The sequence below is a fragment of the Lontra canadensis genome, unplaced genomic scaffold, assembly GCF_010015895.1.
Source record: "Lontra canadensis isolate GAN:19392208 unplaced genomic scaffold, GSC_riverotter_1.0 scaffold35, whole genome shotgun sequence".
NCBI classification, from domain to species: Eukaryota; Metazoa; Chordata; class Mammalia; order Carnivora; family Mustelidae; genus Lontra; species Lontra canadensis.
In genome coordinates this window covers 9,942,985-9,968,733 of record NW_022631029.1, presented here as the reverse complement: position 1 = coordinate 9,968,733, position 25,749 = coordinate 9,942,985, and the positions used below count along the sequence as shown (strand labels likewise).

Sequence of the window (25,749 nt, the reverse complement as noted above, 5' to 3'; positions counted from 1 at the left end):
AAATGCCAGCCAGGCTTTAATGAGTATCACTATACACTTTTGTGTCAGTGAGTTAATATTTGGGGTGTTCTTCTTTGTATCCAGAACTCTGACCATTCTGGTAAGAAAGAAAGGGCAGGTCTTCAGGTTATTCTTAGACAGGGGTTCAACTGCTGGAAACCATCCTGGTGCCTGAGTCATAGTGGCCCTTATGACATCATATCTCTCACTCTTCCTCCACTTCTGCTGCCAGCGTGTGGCTGGAGGAGTCCAGACCTGAGAGTGATGGGACCATCTTGCCCCTAACCATGGGTAAATTAGTAAAGTGAAGACCTGAGTGGGATTTGACCATCCAGCACAAGTCATAGGGATTTAATGTTTTATAAGAGATAGTCAGATCCATCCAAGCTCTCTGGGAGGGCAGTAAATCTCCCATAGATACGTCTGGATGGGACTCCCCCACCTCCTTTTCAGGTCCTCGGAAAGGCCAGGAAGCTGTGTGGTTGACTTGGCACCTAGTGATGGGGAGAGCACCCTTACTTTCGCCAATGTTTTTCTCTCTAAACTCTGACTACAGGACAGCAAATTTTCCAAGTTATTGTCAAAGATGATGAAGTCACATTGGTAGAACAGAGCTTGAAGGAGCAAAAGGAAGATGGGGGAAGTAACTCTGCCCCTGACAATCCTGCCCACACCACTGCTACTACCCTCCCCACTCCTCCATGGGTAGATGGTTCCAGGCTCTACTATGTTGGGAAGAGCCTTGACTTGTGACATCTCTGACCCTTGGGGTCTGGTGGAATACCCCAAAACTCTGTGACCATGTAAATTATCTAAAGAGAGATGCTTCCGTGAGTGAGAGAGGCACTTATCAACATTACTCCAGGACAAGCAGACATAAACCCAGTGTACCAGGCAAACTGAGATGAATAGTCACCATACACAGAGTTAGAATGAACGTGGATTGACTCTTCCTTGGCTATCCTTTTCCCCCATTACCTCCTTAGGTTGTGATGTGGGTCTGGCCAAGATGTATGGATTGTGCCAAGGAGGTGGGCAAAGAGTATGAATTCAGATTACATAAGGTTGGGAGCTACAAGGTGGGGACTTGTTTTGGTGTTTGGGGAATGCAAAGGTAGAGCTACAGGAAGATTGGGTCTACAGTTGTGTGTGTGCATGTATATCTTTGTACTGATGAATGTGTTAACTGGTGTTTAAGTTCTTAACAAACTGTATAAGGCAGAAGACACTTTTAACACTTTGGTGAGGCATATGGGAGACAGTAGGTTATGGGTGTAGCCTGAAGTCAGAAGTGAGAGGGCAGGGGGAGAAAAGATGCCGCTTCTCCAGCAGATGGGAGGAGTCTGAGGCAAGAGACATGGATCTTTGGTAAATGGTCAGGTCCAGGTAAAACTTGAATCTCTTTCACCTCCGGATCATGGTGTTCTTGCTCTAGACTGGCCAACCAGGTCCATGCAAAACTGGGTGACATTGCAAGTGCAGATGGAGACCCTTAGATTCAGAGGGTGAAGATGGTGTGTCCGTGTCCATCAAGACAGTGGCAGATGCAGGACACCTACTTGGTCTCGTCCAGCTGTTTCCCAAAATGGCTCTGCTGGATGTCAGAGAAAGGGATGGCTGTCGATAGAGACCGGGGATTCTTCCTGGCACACCTTAGGGCTCAAATGCATGAGTTTCTTAAGTGTCCCATTTTCTCTTGCAAGGCCCCCCCAAAAAGATCACCAGGGAAGAGGAAGCGGCCGTGTTCATCCAGGCGTGGTGGCGGGGCACCCTGGTACGCCGTACGCTGCTGCACGCGGCACTCAGAGCATGTATCATTCAGCGCTGGTGGAAGCAGATGCTGGTGAAGCTGCTGGAGAGGAAGAGGAAACTGGCCCTAGATTTCTATGTACGCCAAGAATGGGCAGTGGTCAAGCTGCAATCCTGGGTCCGCATGTGGCGCGTACGCCTTCGTTACTGCCGTTTGCTCCACGCTGCCCGCATCATCCAGCTCTACTGGCGCTGGCATAACTGCCGTTCCCGTGGCTTTATTCAGGGCCATTACATCTTCAAAGAAAGCCAACTGAATCTTCAACTTGAAATCTCTTTAGGCGCACAGGCTTGTAGAGTGCAACAGTGCATACCCCTTCCAATAAAGGAATGATCAGGTCTGCTATACCTGTGTCCCCAGCTTTCTTTGTCAGATTTCAGGTCATTGATCTCATGATGGCATCTCATAAATCAGTTCTCAGGAAGTGGCAAGGTTTGTCTGGTGCCTAGTGTGTAGAAAGATTCTGAGAGCCTAGTGCTGGATGAATAGGACCTTTGAACAGATTGATTAGCAATGTCTGCCATGGGTAAGAGAGTTAGGGCTTCGGGTCCGCCAGGTTGACCAACTCCAGGGAGACTCTTTTATGGTGTGGTCCATATAAATGGCGCCTTCTGTAGTTGTGCAACATGGAGGACTGTGTCGTCTTTTAAAAATTGTGGTTAAATATACATAGCATAAAGTTAATCATTTTAACGATGTTTAAGTAAAGAGCTCAGTGGCATTAAGTATATTCATGTTGCTGTGCAACTATCACCACCATCCATCTCCAGAACTTTCTTCCAAAATTAAAACTCTGTACCCATTAAACAATTATTCTCCATTCCCCCCTTTCCCCAGTCCCAGGCAACCACCATTCTACTTTCTGTCTCCATGAACTCGATCATTGTAAAAACCTAATTTGAGTGGAACAATGCAGTATTATGATTATGTCTATTATTATTATTAGTGATGGGCTTTTTTTCATTTAGCATGTCTACAAGGTTCACCCATGTTGTAGCATGTGTTAGAATTTTCTTCTTTTCTAAGGCTGAATAACATTCCACTGTATGTATAAACCGTATTTTATTTATCCATTCATCCATGGATGGATACTTTTGTTGCTTCTGCCTTTTGGCTATGGTGAATGATACTGCTGTGAAAAAATGGGTGTACAAAGATCTCTTTGAGGTTCTGCTTTTGATTCTTTTGGATATATACTCAAAAGTGGAATGGCTGGATCATGCAGTAATTTGATTTTAAATTTTTGAGTAATTGCTATGCTATTTTCCTTAGCATCTGTACCATTTTACATTCCCATCAGCAGTGCACAAGGGTTCTAATTTCCCCACATCCTTGCCAACACTTGTAAATCTCTCTCTTTCCTCCCCACAACGTTTTTTGTTTGTTTGTTTGTTTGTTTTTTTATAGTAGCCATCCTATGGATGTGGGGTGGTAGCTCATTATAGTTTTAATTTGCATTTCCTTAATTAGTAATGTTGAATATCTTTTCATATGCTTATTGGTCATTTGCAGATCTTTTTTGAAGAAATATTTATTAAATCCTTTGTCCATTTTTGAATCAGTTTTTTGCTTGTGGTTGTTGTTTATAGGTGTTCTTTATATATTCTGGATTTTAATATCTGATCAGGTATATGATTTACAAAGATTTGATCCTATTTTTAAAAAATATTTTATTTATTTGAGAGAGAGCACAAGTGGGAGGAGGGGCAGGGGGAGAAGCACACTCCCCACTGAGCAGGGAAGCCTGATGTGGGGCTTCATCCCAGGACCCTGGAATCATGACCTGAGTCAAAGGCAGCCATTTAATGGACTGAGCCACTGAGACACCCCAGACTAATAATTTTTTTTAATGCATTAGTCTCTTAAATTGTGTAGAAAGCAAAAAACTAGAGTTACAAACCAAAGTTACAGTAAGTTTTAAAAATTAAAATATTATTTATTTATTTTTAAAATTCCAGTAGAGTTAACATACAGTGTTATACTAGTTTCAAGCATACAATATAGTGATTCAACAAATCTATACATTACTCAACGCTTATCATGGTAAATATACTCTTAGTCCTCTTCATCTATTTCACCCATCCCTCTTCCCCTTGACTCCCTCTCTGGTAACTGTCAGTTTATTCTCTATATTTATAGTCTATTTTTTTTAAGATTTTATTTATTTATTTGACGGACAGAGATCACAAGTAGGCAGAGAGGCAGGCAGAGATAGAGGAGGAAGCAGGCTCCTTGCTGAGCAGAGAGCTCGATGCAGGGCTCGATCCCAGGACCCTGAGATCATGACCTGAGCCAAAGGCAGAGGCTTAACCCACTGAGCCACCCAGACACCCTATTTTTTGGTTTGTCTTTTTTTTTTTCTCTGTTCATTTGTTTTGTTCCTTAAATTCCACCTGAGTGAAATCTTACGGTATTTGATTTGTCGTTTTCTGACTCATTTCACTTTGCATTACATTCTCTAGACCCATCCATGTTGTTGCAAATGCTTACTTGCCATCTATATACTCTCCAGGGAAATATCTGTCAATGTTTTTTGCTCATTTTCTAGCTGGTTGTTTCTTTTTTTACTGTTTTGTTTTGGGAGTTAAAAAAAATATGTATTCTAGCGCAGTGACATCAGCAAGATGGTGGAAAAGGAGTTTCCCTGTTCATCTTGCCCTTCAGCAGCAATAACTTGGCTGCCACTCATGGATAAAAATACTCTGTGGGAGCTCTGGAATCCAGCTAAGAGACTGTGAAACCTCATTGGAGTCAAGACCAAGGAGGTCCATTTTGAGAATGTTGGCCCATGCCTAGTGGCTGACTCACCAAACATGGTCCCGTCTACACACCTGGAAACAGCTCTGTGCCCCCTGTTTGGCCTTGATTTTACAATCACATCATACATCAAGGAACCTGGGAGGAGTCATTGGTGCTTATGTCTTAGGCAACAGGCCCACAGACCTTGGCCCTAGTTGTGACCCTGAAGTAGCCTGTGACCCAGCTCTGGCACCTCTCAGCCACAGCCTGGGAGCCCCTGGAGCAAAGCCTGTTAAACTTGGTCTGACACAGATCCTGAAATGGCTCTTAGCTCAAGCTCCTCCCCACAGCAGTCTGCAAGCAATCCTGACAGCCCAGGAGTCCAGTGGGAAACAAGCCCCTCTGAACCCCAGGACATCCTGAAATGGCCCTGTAGTTTGGTTCTAGTTCATCCCAGCTTCAGTCCCTAGGATATCTTGCCAGCCTGGGGGCCCACTGGGAGAAATGTCTGTAAGTGCCCCTGAAAACAGGGTAGGTAACTTTGGTATGACAGCAGATCCATGAAATGGCTCTCTAACTTGGTTACAGCCCATCCCAGTCACAATTCATGAGCAGTCCTGCCCACCCAGAGACCAACTAGAAGACACACCCATCTGCCTCCAGAGCTAGGCTTGCAGACCTCAATCTTGGCTATGAACAACTGAAGCAGCCTTGGGAATCAGTTCCAGACCCTCTCAGCCATGGTCTGGGCCTAGTTCTGCCTGTCCAGGGCATACCCAGTATTCTGGCACAAGCCTTCTTAGAGGGACCTGGAGGGAGCCACAATCATCCATATAGCTGGTTAACAGACCTGTGGTCTGCAGACCCAGCTGTGGACCTGAAGTGGACACTTGTCTCAGCAGCATCCCTACTGAACTAGGTCCCAATGGCAGGCATGTCCATGCAGGGATCAGATAGGATCTATGCCTGTCCAGGTCTCTGACAACAGACCCAACAGTGAACCCTGCTGTGGACCTGGCAAAGGTCACATGACTCAGCTCCAACCCAGCTTGACTGTGATTCTGAAGGTAATGCCAGCCTGAGGAACCAAAGGTCAAAGTCTTTACCTGCCAAAAACAGTCTGTAAAGAGTAGAAGAGGTGTTTGGTCCTTTAAATGCACAGACACCAATACAAGGTTATACACATCAGGAAGAATCAGGCAAACATGACACCAACAAAGGAAACTAATAATGTTCCAGTAAGTGAGCCCAAAGAAATGGAGATCTTCAAATTGCCTGACAAAGAATTCAAAATAATTACCTTAAAGACACTGAATGAGAGGCGCCTGGGTGACTAAGTCATTAAGCATCTGCCTTCCTTTCAGGTCATGATCCCGGAGTCCTGGGATCTAGCCCTGTATCTCGGGCTCCCTGCTGGGTGGGAAGCCTGCTTCTCCTTCTCCCACTCCCCGGCTTGTGTTCCTTCTCTCGCTGTCTCTCTCTCTGTCAAATAAATAAATAAAATCTTAAAAAAAAAAAGGAAATTGAATGAAATGCAAGAGAACACAACTAATCAAAATCAGGAAAACAATGAACAAAATCAGAAGTTTAGGAAATAGAAACCATAAAAAAGAAACAAACAGAAATCCTAGAGCTACGGAATACAATGGAAGACTGAAAATCTATAGAAAGCTTCAATGGTAGACTTGATCACATGAAGAAAGAATCAGGGAACTCAAAGAGAGGTTATTTGGAGTTAGCCATTTAGAGAAACAAAGAGAAAAAAGGAATGAAAAAGACTGAAGAACGCCTACATGAAAAATGGAATTCCATTAACTAAACAAATATACACATCATAAAATTCCCAGAAGAGAAGGGGAAGGGGCAGGAAGCTTATTTAAAGAAATAATAGCTGAAAACTCCCTTTATTTTGGGAGAGATATGGACATCAAGGTACCTGAAGCTCAAAAGACCCCAACAAGATCAATGCAAAAAATACTACTCTGAGATACATTATAATCAAATTGTTAAAAGTCAAAGACAGTGGCATCTGGGTGGCTCAGTTGGTTAAGTATCTGCCTTTGGCTCAGGTCGTGATCTTAGGGTCCGGGATTGAGTCCCACATCAGGCTCCCTGCTCAGCAGGGAATCTACTTCTCCCTTTCCCTCTCTACTCTGCTTGTGCTCTCTCACATGCTCTCTCTCAAATAAATAAGTAAAATCTTAAAAAAAAAATCAGGTGGCTCTTGGATGGCTCAGCCAGTTAAGCATCTTCCTTTGGCTCAGGTTGTGATCCCTGGGTTCTGGGATTGAGCCCCACGTCAGACTTCTGGCTCAGCAGGAAACCTGCTCCTCCCTCTCCTTCTTCTTCTTTTTTTTAAAGATTTTATTTATTTATTTATTAGAGAGAGAGAGAGAGATCACAAGTAGGCAGAGAGGCAGGCAGGGGGTGGGTGGAAGCAGGCTTCCTGCTGAGCAGAGAGCCCGATGCGGGGCTTGATCCCAGGACCCCGGGATCATGACCTTCCCAGGACCCTGGGATCATGACCTGAGCCGAAGGCAGAGGCTTTAACCCACTGAGCCACCCAGGCGCCCCCCTCCCTTCCTTCTGCTTGCCTTCTTGTACTCTCTCTCTCTCTCTCTCTGTGTCAAAAAAATAATAAAAATTTTTTTTTTAAGTCAAAGAGAAGAATTTGAAAGCAACAGAATAAAAGCAACTTGTCACATAGAAGGGGACATCCCCCCACCCCCTGGCCAAAAAAAACAAAGACAAAGGTTATCAGTGGTATCTCAGCAAAAATCTTGCAGGTCAGGAAGGAATGGGATGATATAGTCAAAATGCTGAAAGAAAAAACTGCCAACCAAGAATACTACAACAATGATGTTGATTAAAGGAGAGATCAAGGTGAGACAAAGAAAAGCTGAAGGACTTCATCACCACTAGATCAGCCTTACAAGAAATGCTAAAGGGAGTCTTAGGTTGAAATGAAAGAATGCTAAGAAACAACGTGAAAATGTGGGGTGGGAAAACACTGAGACTGGGTGGCTCAACTGTTTGAGCATCTGACTCGATTTCAGCTCAGGTCATGATCTCGGTTGTGAGATCTAACCCTGTGTCAGTCTCCATCATGCTTAAGATTCTCTCTCTTCCTCTCCCCCTGCCCACCACAAACCACGCCCCCCCCGCCTCCAAAACAACATGAGTACATATAAAAGTACAGAACTCACTGGTAAAGTTAAATATACAGTCAAAGTCAGAATATCCTAATATTGTAATAGTGGTGCATAAATCAGTTTTAACTCTAGTATAGAAGTTAAAAGATGGTTGCCAGAGGGGAGGGTGTGGGGGTTAGAGGGATGGGCAAAATGGATGGAGGGGAATGGGAGATACAGGCTTTCATTTATGGAATGATGAAGTCATGGGAATAACAGGTACAAAATAGGGAATATAGTCAGGTCGTATTGTAATAGTGTTATACGGTGACAGATGGTAACTACACTTGTGGTGAACATAGCACAATGTAACTGTTGTTGAATAACTGTTGTTTACCTGAAACTAATGTAACTTCATGTTTTAAGTATATTCAACCTTAAAAACAACAACAACAACAACAACAACAAGGGACTGTGGAAAAAACACAATATTGATAAAATATAGCTATAATAATTTGTTAATGGATGCACAATATAAAAAGATGTAAAATGTAAAATAAAATGTGGGGGAAAGAAAAGTAGAAGTGTAGAGGTTTTGTATGCAATTGAAGGTAAGTTGTCAATATGCTAAAATAGATTGCTGTAAGTATAAGATGTTTTATGTAAGCCTCATGGTAACCACACAGACACACAAAAACCCTCTAATGGATACACAAAAAATAGAGAAATGAATTAAAATATGCCATTAGAGGGGCACCTCGGTGGCTCAATGGGTTAAAGCCTCTGCCTTCAGCTCAGGTCATGATCCCAGGGTCCTGGGATCAAGCCCCGAATAGGGCTCTCTTCTCGTCAGGGAGTCTGCTTCCCTTCCTCTCTCTCTGCCTGCCTCTCTGCCTACTTGTGATCTCTGTCTGTCAAATAAATAAATAAAATCTTAAAAAAAAAAGATTTAAAATATGCCATTACAAAAAATAAATCATAAAGACAGCAATAAAGAATTAAAGGAACCAGGGACTATAATGAAACAGTCAGAAAACAATTAACATAATGGCAATAGTAAGTCCTTCTCTATGGACAATTATTTTAAATGTAAATGGACTCAATTCTCACTCAGAAAGGATTTTTGAAAAGCAAGATCAACAATAAGCTGCCTACAAGAGACTCACTTAAGCTTTAAGAACACATATAGGCTGAAAGTGAAGAGATGTAAAAAGATAGTCCATGCAAATGATAACCCCAAAAAATCTAATGGGGCTATTTTTTTTAATCAGAGAAAATAGACTTTTATTCAAAATCAATCACAAGTGAGATGCCTACGTGGCTCAGTCAGTTAGGTGTCTGACTCTTGATCTCAGCTCAGGTCTTGATCTCAGGGTCATGAGTTCAAACCCTACATTGAGGCTCCATGTCTCATGTTGGGCTCCATGTCTAGTTGTGGAGACTACTTAAAAAAATCAGTAACATGTTAAAGGTCACTATATAGAAGTAAAGGAGTCAATTCATCAAGAGGTTATAACATTTGTAAATAGATATGTGCCAGAGCACCTAAATATTCAGAGCAAAATTGTTTTTTTTAAGATTTTATTTATTTGAGAGAGTCAGATAGTGACGAGATAGTGAGAGAGAGCACAAGTGGAGAGGAGAAAGAGAAGCAGGCTCTAACTGAGCAGGGAGCCCAATATGGGGCTTGACCCCAGGACCACAGGATCATGACCTGAGCTAAAGGTAAACACCCAACCAACCGAGCCATCCAGGTGACTCTAGAGCAAATCTTAACAGAAGTAAGGGAGAATCAGATAGCAATACAATAAAAGTAGAGGACTTCAAACCCCATTTTGAACAACATATAGATGATCTAGACAGAAAACCAATAAGGAAATAATGGACTTGAATAATACTATAGACTAAATGGACTTAATAGATATATCCACAACATTCCATCCAATGACACCAGAATAACATTCTTCTCAAGCACACAGGGGACATTTTCCAGGATAGATCACATGTTAGGTCTCAAAAAAAGTCTTGGAAATTTTAAGAAGATTGAAGCCATACAAAGTATCTTTTCTGACCACAATGGCATGATGCTAGAAATCAATAAAAAGAAGAAATTGAAAATTTCACAAGTATTGGAAATTAAACAACATGCTACTGAACAATCAATGGGCCAAAGAAATAAAAATGGAAATCAAAGTATCTTGAGACAAATAAAAATGAAAATACAACATACCAAAATTTATGGGATGCCACAAAACCTGTTCTAAGAGGGAAGTTTATAGTGGAATGTCTACATTAAGAAAAAAAGCTCTTAAATAAACAACCTAACTTTATACCTTAAAGAACTAGAAAAAGAAGAACAAAGGCCAAAGAGAGAAAAAATATTAAGAGCAGAAACAAATGAAATAGAGAATAGTATGATAATAGAAAAAAATCAATTAACCCAGAGTTATTTTTTTTAATAAATTTTATTTTTTTAAACATATATTTTTATCCCCAGGGGTACAGGTCTGTGAATCGCCAGGTTTACACATTTCACAGCATCCCAGAGTTATTTTTTTAAAGATAAACAATTTTGACACACCTTTAGCTAGGCTAACCAAGAAAACGAGAGGCTTCAAATAAATAAAATTATAAAAGAGTGTGTATTACAACTGATACTACAGAAAACCAGAGGATTGTAAGAGATTACTATAAACAACTATACACAAACTGATTGGATAGCCTTGCAGAAATGGGTAAGTTCCTAGAAACATACAACCTACTATGACTGAATCATGATAAAATAGAAAATCTCAACAGATCAATAATGAGTGAGATTGAAGAAGTAATTTAAAAAAATCTCCCAAAATAGAAAAGCCGCCAAAACCATATACTTGATGAAACCATATACTTGATGGGTGAATTCTTTTTTCTTTAAGATTTTTTATTTATTTATTTGACAGACAGAGACCACAAGTAGGCAGAGAGGCAGGCAGAGAGAGGAAGGGAAGCAGGTTCTCTGCTGAGAATTGCATGGAATCTGCATGGATTCCCAGGACCCTGGGATCATGACCCAAGCTGAAGGCAGAGGCTTTAACCCACTGAGCCACCCAGGCACCCCTTGATGGGTGAATTCTACCAACCATTTAAAGCCAATTCTTCTCAATTGTTTCCAATCATTGACAATACCAATGTCAAGCAGTTTTTCCTCCTATGCTTCCTTCTTGAAGTTTATAGTTTCAGGTCTTATGTTTAGGTCTTTAATCCATTTTGAGTTTATTTTTGTATATGGTATAAAATGAAAAGTCCAATTTCATTCTTTTGCGTGTGGATATCCAGTTTTCCCATCATTTACTGAAGACACTATTCTTTACCTATTGTGTATTCCTGGCTCTCTTGTCAAACATTGACCATACATGTGTGGGTTTATTACTGGGCTCTTTATTCTGTCCCATCAGTCTATGTGTCTGTTTTTATCTCAGTATCATATTTTTCTGAGAACTACTGTTTTGTAATATGAATTGAAATCAGGAAATATGATGCCTCCAGTTTTTTTTTTCTCAAGATTATATTGGCTATTCAGGATTGTTCATGGCTAGATACAAATTTTATTTTATTTTTTTAAAAGATTTTATTTATTTATTTGACAGAGATCACAAGTAGGCAGAGAGGCAGTCAGAGAGAGGAGGAAGCAGGCTCCCTGCTGAGCAGAGAGCCCAATGTGGGGCTTGATCCCAGGACCCTGGGATCAGGACCTGAGCCGAAGGCAGAGGCTTTAACCCACTGAGCCACCCAGGCACCCCTAGATACAAATTTTAGATTGTATTTTCTATTTCTGTGAAAAATCCTATTGGAATTATGATAGGGATTGCATTGAATCTATAGATCACTTTGTGTAGTGTGGACATTTTAACAATACTAACTCCTCTTTACCATGAACAGGACATAGGTTTCCATTTATTTGTCTCTTGTTCGGTTTCTTTCATCAGGAAGGTAAATAAGGCCTGCTTCCACCAGCAGATGATAAATTGGTGGGTTCTGCTGCTACTGCTTCTGAGGACAACTTGGGCACTGTTGCTGGCTAATGTGGGTTGTGGAGAGGGTAGATAAGCCTGGGTTCCACTGCTATGGACAGATCATGCCTGCTGCTACCAGTAGGTATAGAGCATGGGATAGATTGACCCATCTGGGTACTAGTGTCATTACCGCAGTCAGTTTAGCCTGTCATTGTTATGACGTATGGGTCTCCCTGCATAGTTTCTTCTGGGCTACCCTTCCTTAGGCCATAGAGAGCAGGATTTTCTTGTTTTTGTTTTGTTTTCCCTATACCTGTTAGTGGTTCTGGATTGCAGATATTTCTGGTGTCTAGTCTGAGATATATGGTAGACAAAAAGATAACTGAGGGAATTCATCATGGTGTACATTTTAAAATCTTGAGGTTTCTAGCTTATCCCCACTTTCTTCTTTCCATATTTAGAGTCCTTTTATGATTGTCTATTGAATTATTTTCAGACTATTTAGTTTGTATTTATTGGGGAGGGGAGGAGAAGGGAAAAGAGAGTTGACACCATCTTGTGCCAGAATGAGAAGCTCTTATATCTAGGTTTTTAACCAAAGACAGTGCAAAACTTAGATTCACACAACAAGTATACATAGCAGATTCATTTGTAATCACCAAAAACTGCAAATAACTCCAAGATACTTCAACTGTCAACCAAGAATACTATACCTAGGCAATGATGTCCTTTTAACATCCATACAGTGGATTTTTACCCAGCAATAAAAAAAATGAATACTTACACCATATAGAATTCTCAAATGCATTATGCTAAGTAAAAGAAACCAGTTTCAAAAGGCAACAAACTATTATTCATTCTATATGAAATTCTGGAAAAGGTAAAATATTAGAGATAGAGTAGAGATCTGTGGTTGCTAGGGTCTGGTGGTGGAGTAGTGGTTGATTACAATGGGGCACAGGGGAATTATGCTTTATGTATTTTGAAGCTCAGTTATTGGGTGCATATTCATAGTCTACAGTATTAAGTTATTAGTGTGAATGTTGAAAGAAGCAATAGTGAAGTTATTTTTTTTTACAAAGTTCTCATTTATTAAATATATATTAAAGTATTTATGGATTAAATGGTAAGATTTTTGTTGTTTGCCTTTTTACGAAAGTATGTATTCTAATAAGGAAGAAGTAGTTAACTTTGTAGCCTGATGTAGAGAGGATGCATAAGGTATAAACAGAGAAAAAATCATTGGATTTGGCCAGCTGGAATATTGATAATGTTGATCAGTGCAGTCCCTGTGGAGTGAGAGTGATAGAGACTGGCTGGAAATGGTTGAAGAGAAAATGTTAGGAAGAGAAGTGGAAATAGCAACATGTTTTGCTATGAAGAGAAACAAAAATCTGAACAGAAATTGACCAAGAGCATATTTGTTAAGGATGGAAGAGGTAGACACTGATAATTTAGATAGTAGGGTTTGGATGCAGGGTAAAATACCTTGAGATGGTAACAGGGTAGTGGAGGGGTTGAGCTTTGATGGAATCAAAGACCATTTATCTCAGCTGAAGGGAAGGCAACAATTATGGTCCAGATGGCGCTGGGATGGATAATGTGGTGGTGTGAAGATAGAGGTCCAGTCTATTCCCATTTCTTCAGTTAAGTGTGTGGTGACATAATCAAGTTTAAGGGTAGAAAAAGTAGAATTGGACATTTGGAAAGGAGGTGATATAGATATTCAACTCAGAAAATGGAGATGCAAGCATATCAGAGAAATGTATCGGGAAATTTGTCCAGTAGATATCTGCAGTCATGAATATAAAATGATACCATGCCTCAGGGTTGTTCGTTTTGCTCCAGTCATGCTCACTTTTCTGTAGGCACAGAGCAAGGAGATGGTTGAGTTCACCCCACACACTGTTTGCACGGAGAGTACTAAGAGGACTCAAGTTGTGCAGGGCAGAGATTACAATGATTACCCATAGAGTCTGAACTGGGTAAAGAAAGATGCAAGGACATGATGGGGATGACAGCTGTACAAACTAAAAAGGTAGGGTCAATAGATTAGAAGACCTTCTCACTTGAAGAAACATTCTATTGGGTGTATTTAAAAGGTTAACTGGAAGGATAGAATAAAGTAATCAGAAAATGGGACACTAGAAAAAGCAATTTAGGCCAGAGAAGAATTACTCGTACTGGTGAGGTCTACAGACACACTGTCCGATGGAATAGCCATTACCCACATGTGCCCATTTAAACTTAGATTAAATTAAAGATTGAATTCTTTAAAGTTGCACCAGGCACATTTCAAGGGCTTCACAACCATATGTGGCTAGTGACTATCACATTGGGCTGCACGGATACAGCACTTCTATCATCACAGAAAGTTCTATTGAATCGTGTTGCTTTATATGACTATGGGAGTGAGTGGTTGAGGATGGGAGCAAAAATAATTAGAGGCAAGGAGATTGATAGGACCATCTGGCCAATGGTAAAATCACCAAAAATGGAGATCAGAGTAGGGATGGGATAATATCAGAGGGAGCTCTGTTTGTATCTCAGCCCTTAGGGAAAAGGATTTGGGTAAGGATATTGTGGAGATAGAGTTGGAGTACCATGAATTCCTGTTTTCCATTAACCCCCAGAGTCATACCAGCTCATCAGCCTGCCCAGCTATACCTATCACTAAGACCAGCCTCTTGTCCTTCACCTGGAGCTGCACTGCAGTGTTCCAAAAGAGTCAGGCAAATGTTAGCATTTTCTCTAGGGGCTTGTCAAAAATACCTTGTCTGAGGTATCCCCACCAACCTCAACCCCAAGCAGACAGAGAGCACTCTCAGGTCTCTTCCACATGCAGAGGTACTCAGAATCTTCAGGAAGAAGCAGCCCAGCTATTTTCAGATTCCCAGGTGAGAAGAAAGGAATGGGGCTGGGAGTGGGAACTGAGACTCCTGGCTCTGTCATATATCAGGATAGTCTAGGACCCAGTTTCTGTTTTGACAATTGAGTAAATAGCATCTGGTCATCGTGAGTCCAGAATGGGGTCAATGGGCACACGGGGAAAACCTCACTGAAGTTCTTTCCCAGGAAGAAGAGGAGGTAGCATGGCCGAAGACCCAACATTTCCATTAGCTGGGGGAGAACATGAGACATACCAGACCCAATTAGATCTTTACTGGGGACAGGAAACCCAGTGCCCCTTCTTGCCAGCCCTTAGGGGTTGATGATCTCAATGTGGAACTGTAGGTGAGTGGCTGTGACTACACAGTGGCCCCGGAGGAGAGCACAGGTATAACAGTTTTGGCATTCCCAGTGGCATTGGATGACACGGATGGCATTGAGCACCTGACAGTATCGCCAGTGGATACGCCACATACGGACCAAAGACTGGATCTTGACCACCGCCCTCACTGTATTTGCGTAGGTAACCAGGGCTTCCCTTCGCTTCTTCTGCAGCAGGTTCACCAAGGTCTGCCTCCACCAGCGCTGAATGATCCAGGCCCTGAGGGCTGCATGCAGCAATGTCCGGCGTACCAGGGTGCCACGCCACCAGGCCTGAATCTCTGTGGCTGCTTTTGTTTTTTTTTTTAAACTTTTCTAGGTGGAGATAAGAGAGACCACTCAGGGAACTTCCTGCCATCAACTTCCAAGATCTTCCTGGAAGGGGCCCAGATTCTCTTAACCATTGTCATTTCTTTGAAGTGTTTAGGGGAGTTAGGACACTGCCTAGGAGCCAGAAGACCTGGGTGGTGAGCCCTCCTCTGTCACTATGGGCAGATCACCCTGCTCTCAGAGTCACACCATCCTCCTGACGGTCTCACAGGTGTATGGATAAAGGGAAAACCATTAGTAGCTAGAAGGGTGCATTATGGATATGAGGGACCTTGTTAGTAATGCTCTACCTCTTCAGTGCTTATTGGGTTTGGGAGGTTTGGCCTCATAATGCCTTTGCCTGGTATTCTTTGCTAATTCTAGTCCCAACCATCATTGATTGATTTCTCACTGCCACAACAATGTACTTCAAGACGGTGGTGGGTTTTCAGCACCCTCATCCCATTTTCTACTCCAGCCCATATTTTGAACATTATACTCTCTAATTCAGAGTCCTCACATTCTCACTTCCCAGATCCACTTGTTCCTTGATGGCTTTCATTCTCTCCATTCACTTTTCATGCTATAGGCTAACCGAGACCCAGAGAGTCCATGCAGAGAAGGGAGTGGAGGAAAAAATGAGCCAATATTGAGTTGACACCTGATTGTTTTAGACTCTGGATCCATAAAAAGCACATTTCCACACCCTCATGACACAGACATAAATGTTCTGGATATCTCCTAACTACATGGAGATTTTACCCACCTCGAGGTTCTGCTTCTTCTTCCTCTTCAATTCAATTACTTCATCAACATCTTCAATTACAATTAGAACTATATTTCCGTGAGTCTGTCATCAGAATTAAATGGGAAATGAATGGATGAGTTAAGACTGTTGTTTACTCTTTATGGCTCTGTATTCAGATACCCTGTGCTTCAGCATCCCTTCTTTTCCCAAGACCTGTGAAGTCCCAGGTGATTTCCACCCCCTCCTAGCTTGCCTAGTAAATCTGGCCACGTCTCTTACACAAAATCGGATCCCCATGGCTTGTCTTTAGATGGTTCATTAGCCTTGATTTCTCTACTTCCCAAAGTCTGGCATGAGTTAAATGAGAGGGACAGCTGAGTTCACAACTGCATTATGACATAAGGATTAGGATATCTACCACAGAGTTGAGTCTTCTTCAGAACAAGCTTCATGGGAATTTTTACTCCCTGTCTACTTTCCTCTTGTCAGAGATGTACCAGAGCTCAGAGTGGAAAGATAGGGCACTTGAGAAACCAGGGCTCTCCTCCAGTGAGGCCCATCCACATCCCTCCTCATTATCAGCCACAGAGGAGAATAGGAGGGACCACAGCAGTGTATCTCCATATAGCTCTCTAGTGTCTTCTCAGACTTAGCATTTCCTGTCTTCCCCTGACTAAGGTTTCAGTGCCTCAATACACCATAGGAAACTAGAAAGAAAGAGAACAGATAAATCAAGAAAGTGGTAAAGTAAAGACAAAAATGTAAATTAAATAGAAAAAAAATGGGTGGTGGAAAGTAAATTTAAAAGGTGGTATTTTTGAAAAGACCAGTATTAAAGATAAATGCTCCATGAACTTAGGTGATGGAGAAAGAGAACAAAAATGAAACAAGAAAGGCAAGACAATCACAAGGAGATTTAAATAAATATAAGAATATCATGGTAGCAACGGGGTGCCTGAGTGGCTCAGTGGGTTAAAGCCTCTGCCTTCAGCTCAGGTCATGATTTCAAGATCTCAGGGTCCTGGGATTGAGCCCCACATCAGGCTCTCTGCTCAGCAGAAAGTCTGCTTCCCGATCCCCCTCTCCGCCTGCCTCTCTGCCTACTTGTGATCTCTCTCTGTCAAATAAATAAATAAAATCTTAAAAATAAATAAATAAATAAATAAATAAAAGAATATCATAATAACAAATTTGATATTTGTTTGACATTCCTAAGAGGAAATGTTTTCCTAACAAAATGTAAATTAAATTAATCGAAGAAATATGTAAAACTTGATAAATTGAGAAGGATATTAAAGATCCACCATAAACAAGTCCCCAAGACCAGGTAGATTCATATCCAAACTCTAAAAAAAAACTTTACATATTCAGGTATTTCCAATGTGACAAATATTCAAGCCTATTGGACTGAGATTTCCAACAAGCATTTCATAGTGTCAGTGTTAGTTCCCTGAAAAGTCCCACTAGGATTTTTGATTTGGGGGAGAAAAGCTACCTTCTGATACTGAGTTCCTTCTAAGACCATGGATTATTCCTCTCTTTGCTTAAGAATTCTTTTATGTCTTTTAAAAAAAGAATTATTTTATGTCTTTCTAGAAGGTTTCACAATTTTTCTCTATAAAAGTCTTTTTTTAGAAGATTTTATTTTTGAGTAATCTCTACAACCAACGTGGGGCTCGAACTCACAACCTTGAGATTGAGAGTCACATGCTCCACTGACTGAGCCAGCCAAGCACCCCTGTAAAAGTCTTTTTTTTTTTAGATATAATTTAATTCTATAAAGCTCACTATTTAAAACTATACAATCCAGTAGGTTTTAATATATTCACAGAGTTGTGCAACTATCACTACTATCTGATTTGAGAACACTTTTGTAAGCCCCCAAATAAGCCTCATACCCATTAGCAGTCAATCTCCATTCTTCCCTAACCCAATCTCTGAATACCACTGTTCCAATTTATGTCCTTATAAATTTGCCTATTTTGTTATGTTTCATATGATTTGAATCACACAATAAGTGGCTTTCTGTGTCTGGTTTCTTTTGCTTAGTATAGTGTTTTCAAGGTCCACTCACGTTGTAGCATGTCAGTGTTTTGTTCCTTTCTATGGTCATATAATATTCCATTGCATGCATTTCTACATTTTTTAATCCATTCATCAGTTAATGGACATTTGAGTCATTTCTACTTTTTGACTATTTTGAAAAATATAGTTATAAATATTGATATATAAGTTTTTGTATGGGCATATGTTTTCAGTTCTCTTGGGTATATACTTAGGAGTGGAATTGTTAGGTCATATGGTAAGTTATTTTTTCCCTAAAAACAAAACAAAACACATGCATTTCTCCACCTCCCCCCACTGCCTCTTGCAACCATCAATCTGTTCTCTGTATCTATGAGCTTCTGTTTTGTTTTGGTTTTGGTTTTAGATTCCATATAAGAGAAAGTATGTGGCATTTTTCTTTCTTCATCTGACTTATTTCACTTAGTATAATGCCCTTGAGGTTCATCCATGGTGTTGCAAATAGCAAGATTTCATTATTTTTTATAGTTGAGTAACATTCCATTGAATATACCACAATTTCTTTATCCATTCATCCATCGATGGACATTTAGGTTGTTTTCATATCTTGGCTATTGCTGCAATGAATATGGGGATGCATGTATCTTTTCAAATTAGTGTGTTTCCTTCAGATAAATACCCAGCAGTGGAATTGCTAGATAGTATGATAGTTCTATTTTTAATTTTTTTGGAAACTCCATTCTGTTTTCCACAGTGACGGCACCAATTTACATGCCACCAACAGTATACAAGTGTTCCCTTTTCTCTGCATCCTCATCAACTTATTTCTTGTCTTTTTTTTTTAAATCATAGCCATTCTAACAGGTGTGAAGTTATATCTCACTGTGGGTATGTGTTTTTAAAAGATTTTATTTATTTATTTGAGAGAGAGACAGTGAGAGAGAGCCTGAGAAGGGAGAAGGTCAGAGGGAGAGGCAGACACCCCGCTGAGCAGGGAGCCCGATGCAGGGCTTGGTCCCAGGACTCTAGGATCATGACCTGAGCCGAAGGCAGTTGCTTAACCAACTGAGTCACCCAGGCACCCTCATTGTGTATTTTTAAAGTGATTTTATTTATTTATTCCAGAAAGAGAGTGAGCAAGCAAGCTGGGAGAGGAGCAGAGGGAGAGGGACAAGCAGACTGCATTGTGGAGGACCCTGAGATCAGGACTTGAGCCAAAACCAGAGTCTAACGTTTAACCAACTGAGCCACCTCGGCCCCACTCTTCTTGTGGTTTTGACTTACATTTCCCTGATGACTAATAATATTGAACATCTTTTCACATACCTGTTGGCCATCTATATGTGTTCTTTGGAAAAATGTCTGTTAGGTCTTCCACCCATTTTTAAGGATTGTTATTTTTGGTTTTGTTTTGCTATTGAGCTGTATGTGTTCTTTATATATTTTGGATATTAACCCCTTATCAGATATATGATTTGCAATTATTTTTTCCCATTCAGTAGGTTGTCTTTTCATTTTATTGATGGTTTCCTTTGCTGTGCAGGCTTTAATTTTTAAGTAATCTCACTTATATATTTTTACTTTTGTTGCTTTTACTTTTGGTGTCATATTTAAAAAATCATCACTAAGACCTATGTCAAGGAGGTTACCACCTATGTTTTCTTCTAGGAGCTTTCTGATTTCCGGTTTTACATTCAAGTCTTTACATTTAACTCTTTGAGTTAATTTTTGTGCATGATATATAGATGGTGGGCCAATATCATTCTTTTGCATGTGGCTATCTAATTTTCCCAACATCATTTATTGAAAAGATTGTCCTTTCCACATTGTATAAACTTGACTCCTTTGTTGTAAATTGATTGACCATATGTATATGAGTTTATTTCTGAGATTTTTATTCTGGTACTTTGACCTTTGTGTCTCTTTATATGACAACAACCGTACTGTTTTAATTACTATAGATTTGTAATATCATTTGAAATCAGCGAGTGTGATGCCTCTAGTTTTGTTCTTTCTCATGACTACTTTGGCTTTTCAGAGTCTTTTGTGAGTCTACACAAATTTTATGATGATTATTTTCTACTTCTGTGAAAAATACCATTGGAGTTTTGATAAGGATTGTATTGAAATCTTATATTGTTTTGGGTAGTATGGATGTTTTAACAATATTAATTCTTCTAATCCATGGACATGAAATATATTTCCATTTATTTGTCTTCTTAAATTTCTTTCATTAATGTTGTGTAGTTTTCAATTTATAGGTCTTTCTCCTCCTTGGTTAAATTTATTCCTAGGTATTTTTTTTTGATACAATTGTAAATGGGATTATTTTCTTAATTTCCCTGATAGTTCATTATAAGTGTAAAGAAATACAACAGATTTTTGTATATTTATTTTGTATTCTGTAACTTTATTGAATTTGTTTATTCTAACAGTTTTTGATGAATCCTTAGGGTTTCCTAATATAATATCATGCTATCTGTAAATAGTGATAGTTTTATTTCTTCCTTTCCAATTTTTGACCTTTTTTTCTTTTTCTTACCTAATTTCTCTGGCTAGGACTTCAGTATTCACTTTTATGGTGAATAAAAGTGGCAAGATTGGACATTCTTCTCTTGTTCCTGACTTAGGTCTTTTAGGTTTTCCTGACTTAGGTCTTTTAGGTTTTCATCCTGACTTAGGTCTTTTAGGTTTTCATCCTTCTCTTGTTCCTGACTTAGGTCTTTTAGTTTTCACTATTAAGTACGATGCTACCTGTATGCTTGGCATATATGGTGTTTATTATGGTTGAGGTACATTCCCTCTATAACCCATTTGTTGAGAGTTTTTATAATAAATGAACATTTAATTTTGTCAATTTTTTTCTGCATCTGTTGAGATGATGGATTTTTATCCTTCATTTTGTTAATGCGGTGTATCACATTGGCTGAATTTTGGATATTCAATCATCCTTGTATCCCTGGAATAAATCCCACTTGATCATGGTATATGATCCTTTTAATGTATTGTTGAATTCAGTTTGCTAATATTTTGTTGATGACTTCTGCACTTACGTTAATCAGGAATACTGACTTATAATTTTCTTTTCTTACGGCATCCTTGTCTAGCTTTGGCATCAAGGTAATGTTGGCTTTATAAAATGAGTTTGAAAGAGTTCCTTCCTCTTCTATTTTTTGAAGAGTTTGAGAGGGATTGGTATTAATCCTTCTTTGAATGTTTGGTAGAATTCACCAGTGAAGATGTCTGGTCCTAAACTTTTGTTTGTTGAGAGGTGTTGTTTTTTTTTTTAAAGATTTATTTATTTATTTGAGAGATAGAGAGTGGGAAAGCAGAGAGAGAGGCAGAGGGAGAGTGAGAGGGGAAGCAGACTCCCTGCTGAGCATGGAGCTGGACACAGAACTTGATCTCCTGACGAGGAGATCATGACCTGAGCCAAAACCAAGAGTCAGTTGTTCAACTGATAGAGCCACCCAGACACCCAAATAGGTTTTTGACTACTAATTCAATCTCTGCTAACAATCAGTCTGTTCAGATTTTCTATTTCATCATGATCAGTCTCAGTAGGTTATATGTTTCCAGGAATTTATCAATTTCTTTTATTTTTAAGATTATTTATTTATTTATTTGACAGAGAGAGAGAGAGAGAGAGAGATACAGCGAGAGAGGGAACACAAACAGGGGGAGTGGGAGAGGGAGAAGAAGGCTTCCCACAGAGCAGGGAGCCTGATGTGGCACTCGATCCCAGGACCCTGGGATCATGACCTAACCCGAAGGCAGACGCTTAACTACTGAGTCACCCAGCACCCTGAATTTATCAATTTCTTCAAGGTTGTATAACTGTTCAAAGTAGTTTCTTATAATCCTTTTTATTTCTGTGGTATCAGTTGTAACATCCCTTTTAGTTCTGATTTTGAGTCCTTCTCACTTTTTTCTTCAGTGAATCTGGTAACGCTTATGAATTCTGTTTATTTTTTTTCAAAGAACCATCTCTCATTGATATTTTTATTGTCTTTTTAGTCTCTGTTTCATTATTTCTGCTCTGGTCTTTGTTATTTTTTTTTCTTCTACTAACTTTGGCCTCCTTTGTCCTTCTTTTTCTAGTTCACTGAGGTGCAAAGTTAAGTTCTTTATTTCAAACTTATCTTGTTTCCTGAAGTAGGCATTTATCACTATGAACTTTTTTCTTAGACCTACTGATACTGCATCTCATAAATTTCAGCATGTTATATTGTATTTTTGTTTCAAGGCATTTTTAAACTTCTCTTTTGATTTCTTTGGCCCATTTGTGAATTTTCCAGTTTTCTTCATGTAATTAATTTCTATTAGAGTCAGAAAGGTGCTTGATATGATTTCAATCCTCTTAAATTTATTAAGACTGGTTTTGTAGCCTAACATATGATCTATCTTGGAAAGTAGTCCATGTGCATTTGAAAAGAACATGTATTTTGTTGCTTTTGGATGGCATGTTCTGTATACTTGTTAATTCTATCTGATCTAACATGTCATTTAAGGCCAATGTTTTCTCATTGATTTTCTGGCTGAATTATCTATCCATTGATGTAAGTGGGAGTGTTAAAGTCCCCTAATAGTATTATAAGGCTGTCTATTTTTCCTTTATGTCAGTTAATATTTGCTTTATTTATTTAGGTGCTCCTGTGTTGGGTACATAAATACTTATAAATGTTATATTCTCTTGTTGGACTGAATTTTTATCATTGTGTAACACCTTTCTTTGTCTCTTTCTTTTTTAAAAAATATTTTATTTTTTTACTTGAGAGAGTGAGAGAGAGAGCATGAGAGGAGAGAGGGTCAGAGGGAGAAGCAGTCTCCCTGCCAAGCAGGGATTCTGATGAGGGACTCGATCCCGGGACTCCAGGATCATGACCTGAGCCAAAGGCAGTAGCTCAACCGACTGAGTCACCCAGGTGCCCCTTTCTTTATCTCTTATTACAGCTTTTATTTTAAAGTCTATTTTGTCTGATGTAAGTATTGCTACTCGGCTTTCTTTTGGTTTCCATTTGCACAGAATATTTTTTTCCATCCCTTCACTTCCAGTCTTTGTGTGTCTTTACATCTAAGCATATAGCTGGGTCTTCTTTTTTATTTTTAACCATTCACCCATTCTGTGTCCTTTAATTGGAGAATTTAGTCCACTTACATTTAAAGTAATTATTCAAAGTTACGTGCTTATTGCTATTCTGTTTATTGTTTTCTGGCTATTTTTGTAGCTCCTCTCTGTTTTTCTTTTCTTGCTCTCTTCCTTTGTGGTTTGAGGACTTTCTTTAGTGGTATGCTTATATTACTTTTTATCTTTTGGGTATTTACTGTAGGTTTTTGCTTTGTGGTTATCATGAAGCATACATGTCACAACTTATATCCATAAGTCTACTTTAAGTTGATTAAAAAAAAAACCCTTAAGTTTGATCCCATTCTAAAGCTTAGATGCCTAGTACCTGGCTTGGGATGATTAAGACAGAGGAATATGGCCTCCTGTGGGTGTACAAGACAAAGAAAGAGGAGGTATGGCCCTGAATTCGTTCCTTTGCAGATGAAAATCTATCTCTAAGGACTGGCTGGCCCTGGGAAGGCCAGTCTCTCCCAACCCCAAAAGGGATTTTTTTTTTAAGGATAACAAAAATGGCTTAATATGTAGGATATGTAGAATAGCTAATATATATATGTGTATGTATATATGTGTTTGTATATATATATATATGTATGTATGTGTGTGTACATATATAGATATATGTACACACACATACATATATATACACACACACACATATGTGTGTGTGTGTGTGTGTGTGTGTGTATAGACACACACATATATATATATGGGAGAGAGAGGGATAAGAAGAGAGAACTACTGACCTAGGTTCTGGGAATAGCTCTGAACCCAGAGTCTTGCTCTCCTGGAGCTCACCCTCTACTGGGGGCAATAGAAAATAGAAAATGATGTAAGATAATCTTGGGTAGCAATGGGGACTTTGAAAACAGGAAAGCAGGGTCAGGTACTAGAACATACAGTACAGGGTGGGGAAGTCATTTCAATAAGATGGTTGAAGAAGGTCTCCCTGAGGAGGGAGCATAGGGCAGAGACACACATGAGTGGAGGGGATGCTCCACCTGGAAAGTCTACCAAAGGAGAGGAGGCAGCAAGTGCAAAGTGCTGAGATGGGAATGTGGAGGTGCGGGGGGTGATCTGAAGAGCAGGTGGCCAGGAGGAGGACATGGAGAGGGTAACATGGCCAGGCCGGGACCATGTAGGCTTATGGAGACCCCAGGAGGGCTTTTGGACTTGTTCTAAATGTGATGGGAAGACAGTGAAGAATGAAGAACCCTCCGTGGGGCACAGCCACAGGGGGCACCATGTGCATGGACCACACTGTGAAGGAGTCTCCCTGGAGTTGGCTGAGTGGGTGGCTCTGTGACCCCAACTCTCCTCCCGGTGGCAGATGGGGAGGCTCATGGGTTCCAGGCCCCGCCCTCTAGCACCAGAGGCTTAGAATCCTTCTCCACCAGGGACCCCAGAGGAACACAGCCACATCCTTGGAGCAGACTGTGCCAAGCCTAGTCTCTGCGGCCATTTTCCCTGACCCTCTGCTGACACATGGATCTCCTGGGGCGGGCCTGAAAGAGACCCGGTGACGCAGAGTTGGAGCAGACCTGATCAGTTCTTTATTGGGAAGGGGATGCAGTCCGTAATCCGACAAATCTGTGAGCCCAAAAAAATCTCAAGTTCAAGACCCAGATGTGATGCCGTGAGGTCGTAGGTGCCCTGGAAAAAGCCACGGGAATGGCAGTTATGCCAGCGCCAGTAGACCTGGATGATGCGGACAGCGTGGAGCAAACGGCAGTAACGCTGGCGGACGCGCCACATGCGGACCAAGGACTGCAGCTGGACCACTGCCCATTCTCGCCGCGAGGAGGACTCGAGGGCTGCTCGCTTTCTCTTCTCCAGCAGCCTTGCCAGCATCAGCTTCCACCAGTGCTGAATGACACATGCTCTGAGGGCCGCGTGCAGCAAGGTCCTGCGCACCAGGGTGCCCCGCCACCACGCCTGGATCTTTATGGCTTTCTGCTCTTGGTCAGGATGCTTCTTCTTCTTTGGGGAGAGAGGTGGCAAAGATAAACAAGGGATCCTCAGGGAACGTTCCCCACCTACCTCAGCTCCAGGGCAGGCCAAGCAGGGCTCGCTCAGAAGTTCAGGGGCACTGGGCAGGGAGCCAGTAGACCAGATAGGTGTCTGGTCTCTGCGCCTCTCTCTTAATGGACCTCAGATTGCCCCCCCGAGGCTCAGGCTCCTGGGCTGTAGAATGGGGCATTCTGGCACTAGCTATCCCGGTTGGTCTGTCTGGAAGAAGCACGCCATGCACCACGTTCCACCTGGGCCTGGGCCTGGCCACCTACCTGGGCTGCGTATACCTTCCCTTCACCCCAGCAAGGTGGCTGGAGAAGTGGCAGCCTTTGTTTGCATTCATGCCTGACTCCATCCAGCTTAACCCACAACCTGCTGTGTCTCTCCATCAAGTCACAGAATTACAAGTTGCCCTGCTCCATGCAGTGTGAAGTCCTTCTCATTTATCTCGCACTTTCACTTTGTGGGGTTCACACATCTTAAACGTCAGCACGCATACGTGCACACGTGTACACGCGCACTCCCACACAGTTCTATACTCGGCTTCCCCTGCATGTGTCAATGCCTTCTCCAAACACAGCCTC

At 40.8% G+C, this 25,749-nt stretch overlaps 3 protein-coding genes across 3 annotated transcripts; 1 reads left to right on the top strand and 2 right to left on the bottom strand.

Annotated features, from left to right (window-relative positions):
* The first annotated feature begins 275 nt into the window (after positions 1–275).
* On the top strand, positions 276–2,146 carry LOC116874112 (IQ domain-containing protein F5-like). The gene is made up of 2 exons (XM_032868532.1): positions 276–291; positions 1,704–2,146. The coding sequence occupies exons 1-2, from the start codon at positions 288–290 to the stop codon at positions 2,141–2,143; spliced, it is 444 nt and encodes a 147-aa protein (XP_032724423.1). The 5' UTR covers positions 276–287; the 3' UTR covers positions 2,144–2,146.
* Positions 2,147–14,829: 12,683 nt separating this feature from the next.
* On the bottom strand, positions 14,830–16,344 carry IQCF2 (IQ motif containing F2). The gene is made up of 3 exons (XM_032868531.1): positions 16,282–16,344; positions 16,021–16,104; positions 14,830–15,260 (listed from the first exon to the last, which is right to left on the bottom strand). The coding sequence occupies exons 1-3, from the start codon at positions 16,297–16,299 to the stop codon at positions 14,877–14,879; spliced, it is 486 nt and encodes a 161-aa protein (XP_032724422.1). The 5' UTR covers positions 16,300–16,344; the 3' UTR covers positions 14,830–14,876.
* Positions 16,345–24,688: 8,344 nt separating this feature from the next.
* On the bottom strand, positions 24,689–25,508 carry LOC116874072 (IQ domain-containing protein F5-like). The gene is made up of 2 exons (XM_032868496.1): positions 25,438–25,508; positions 24,689–25,241 (listed from the first exon to the last, which is right to left on the bottom strand). The coding sequence occupies exons 1-2, from the start codon at positions 25,506–25,508 to the stop codon at positions 24,698–24,700; spliced, it is 615 nt and encodes a 204-aa protein (XP_032724387.1). The 3' UTR covers positions 24,689–24,697.
* Positions 25,509–25,749: the final 241 nt, after the last annotated feature.

Coding starts and splice junctions, on each gene's coding strand:
- IQCF2 (XM_032868531.1), bottom strand. Junction 15,261..16,020: donor AGAAGAAGCAGAACCTCGAG/GTGGGTAAAATC, acceptor ATCTCCACCTAG/AAAAGTTTAAAAAAAAAAAC.
- LOC116874072 (XM_032868496.1), bottom strand. CDS start 25,508: ATGAATGCAAACAAAGGCTGCCACTTCTCCAGCCACCTTGCTGGGGTG. Junction 25,242..25,437: donor GGAAGGTATACGCAGCCCAG/GTAGGTGGCCAG, acceptor CTCCCTGCCCAG/TGCCCCTGAACTTCTGAGCG.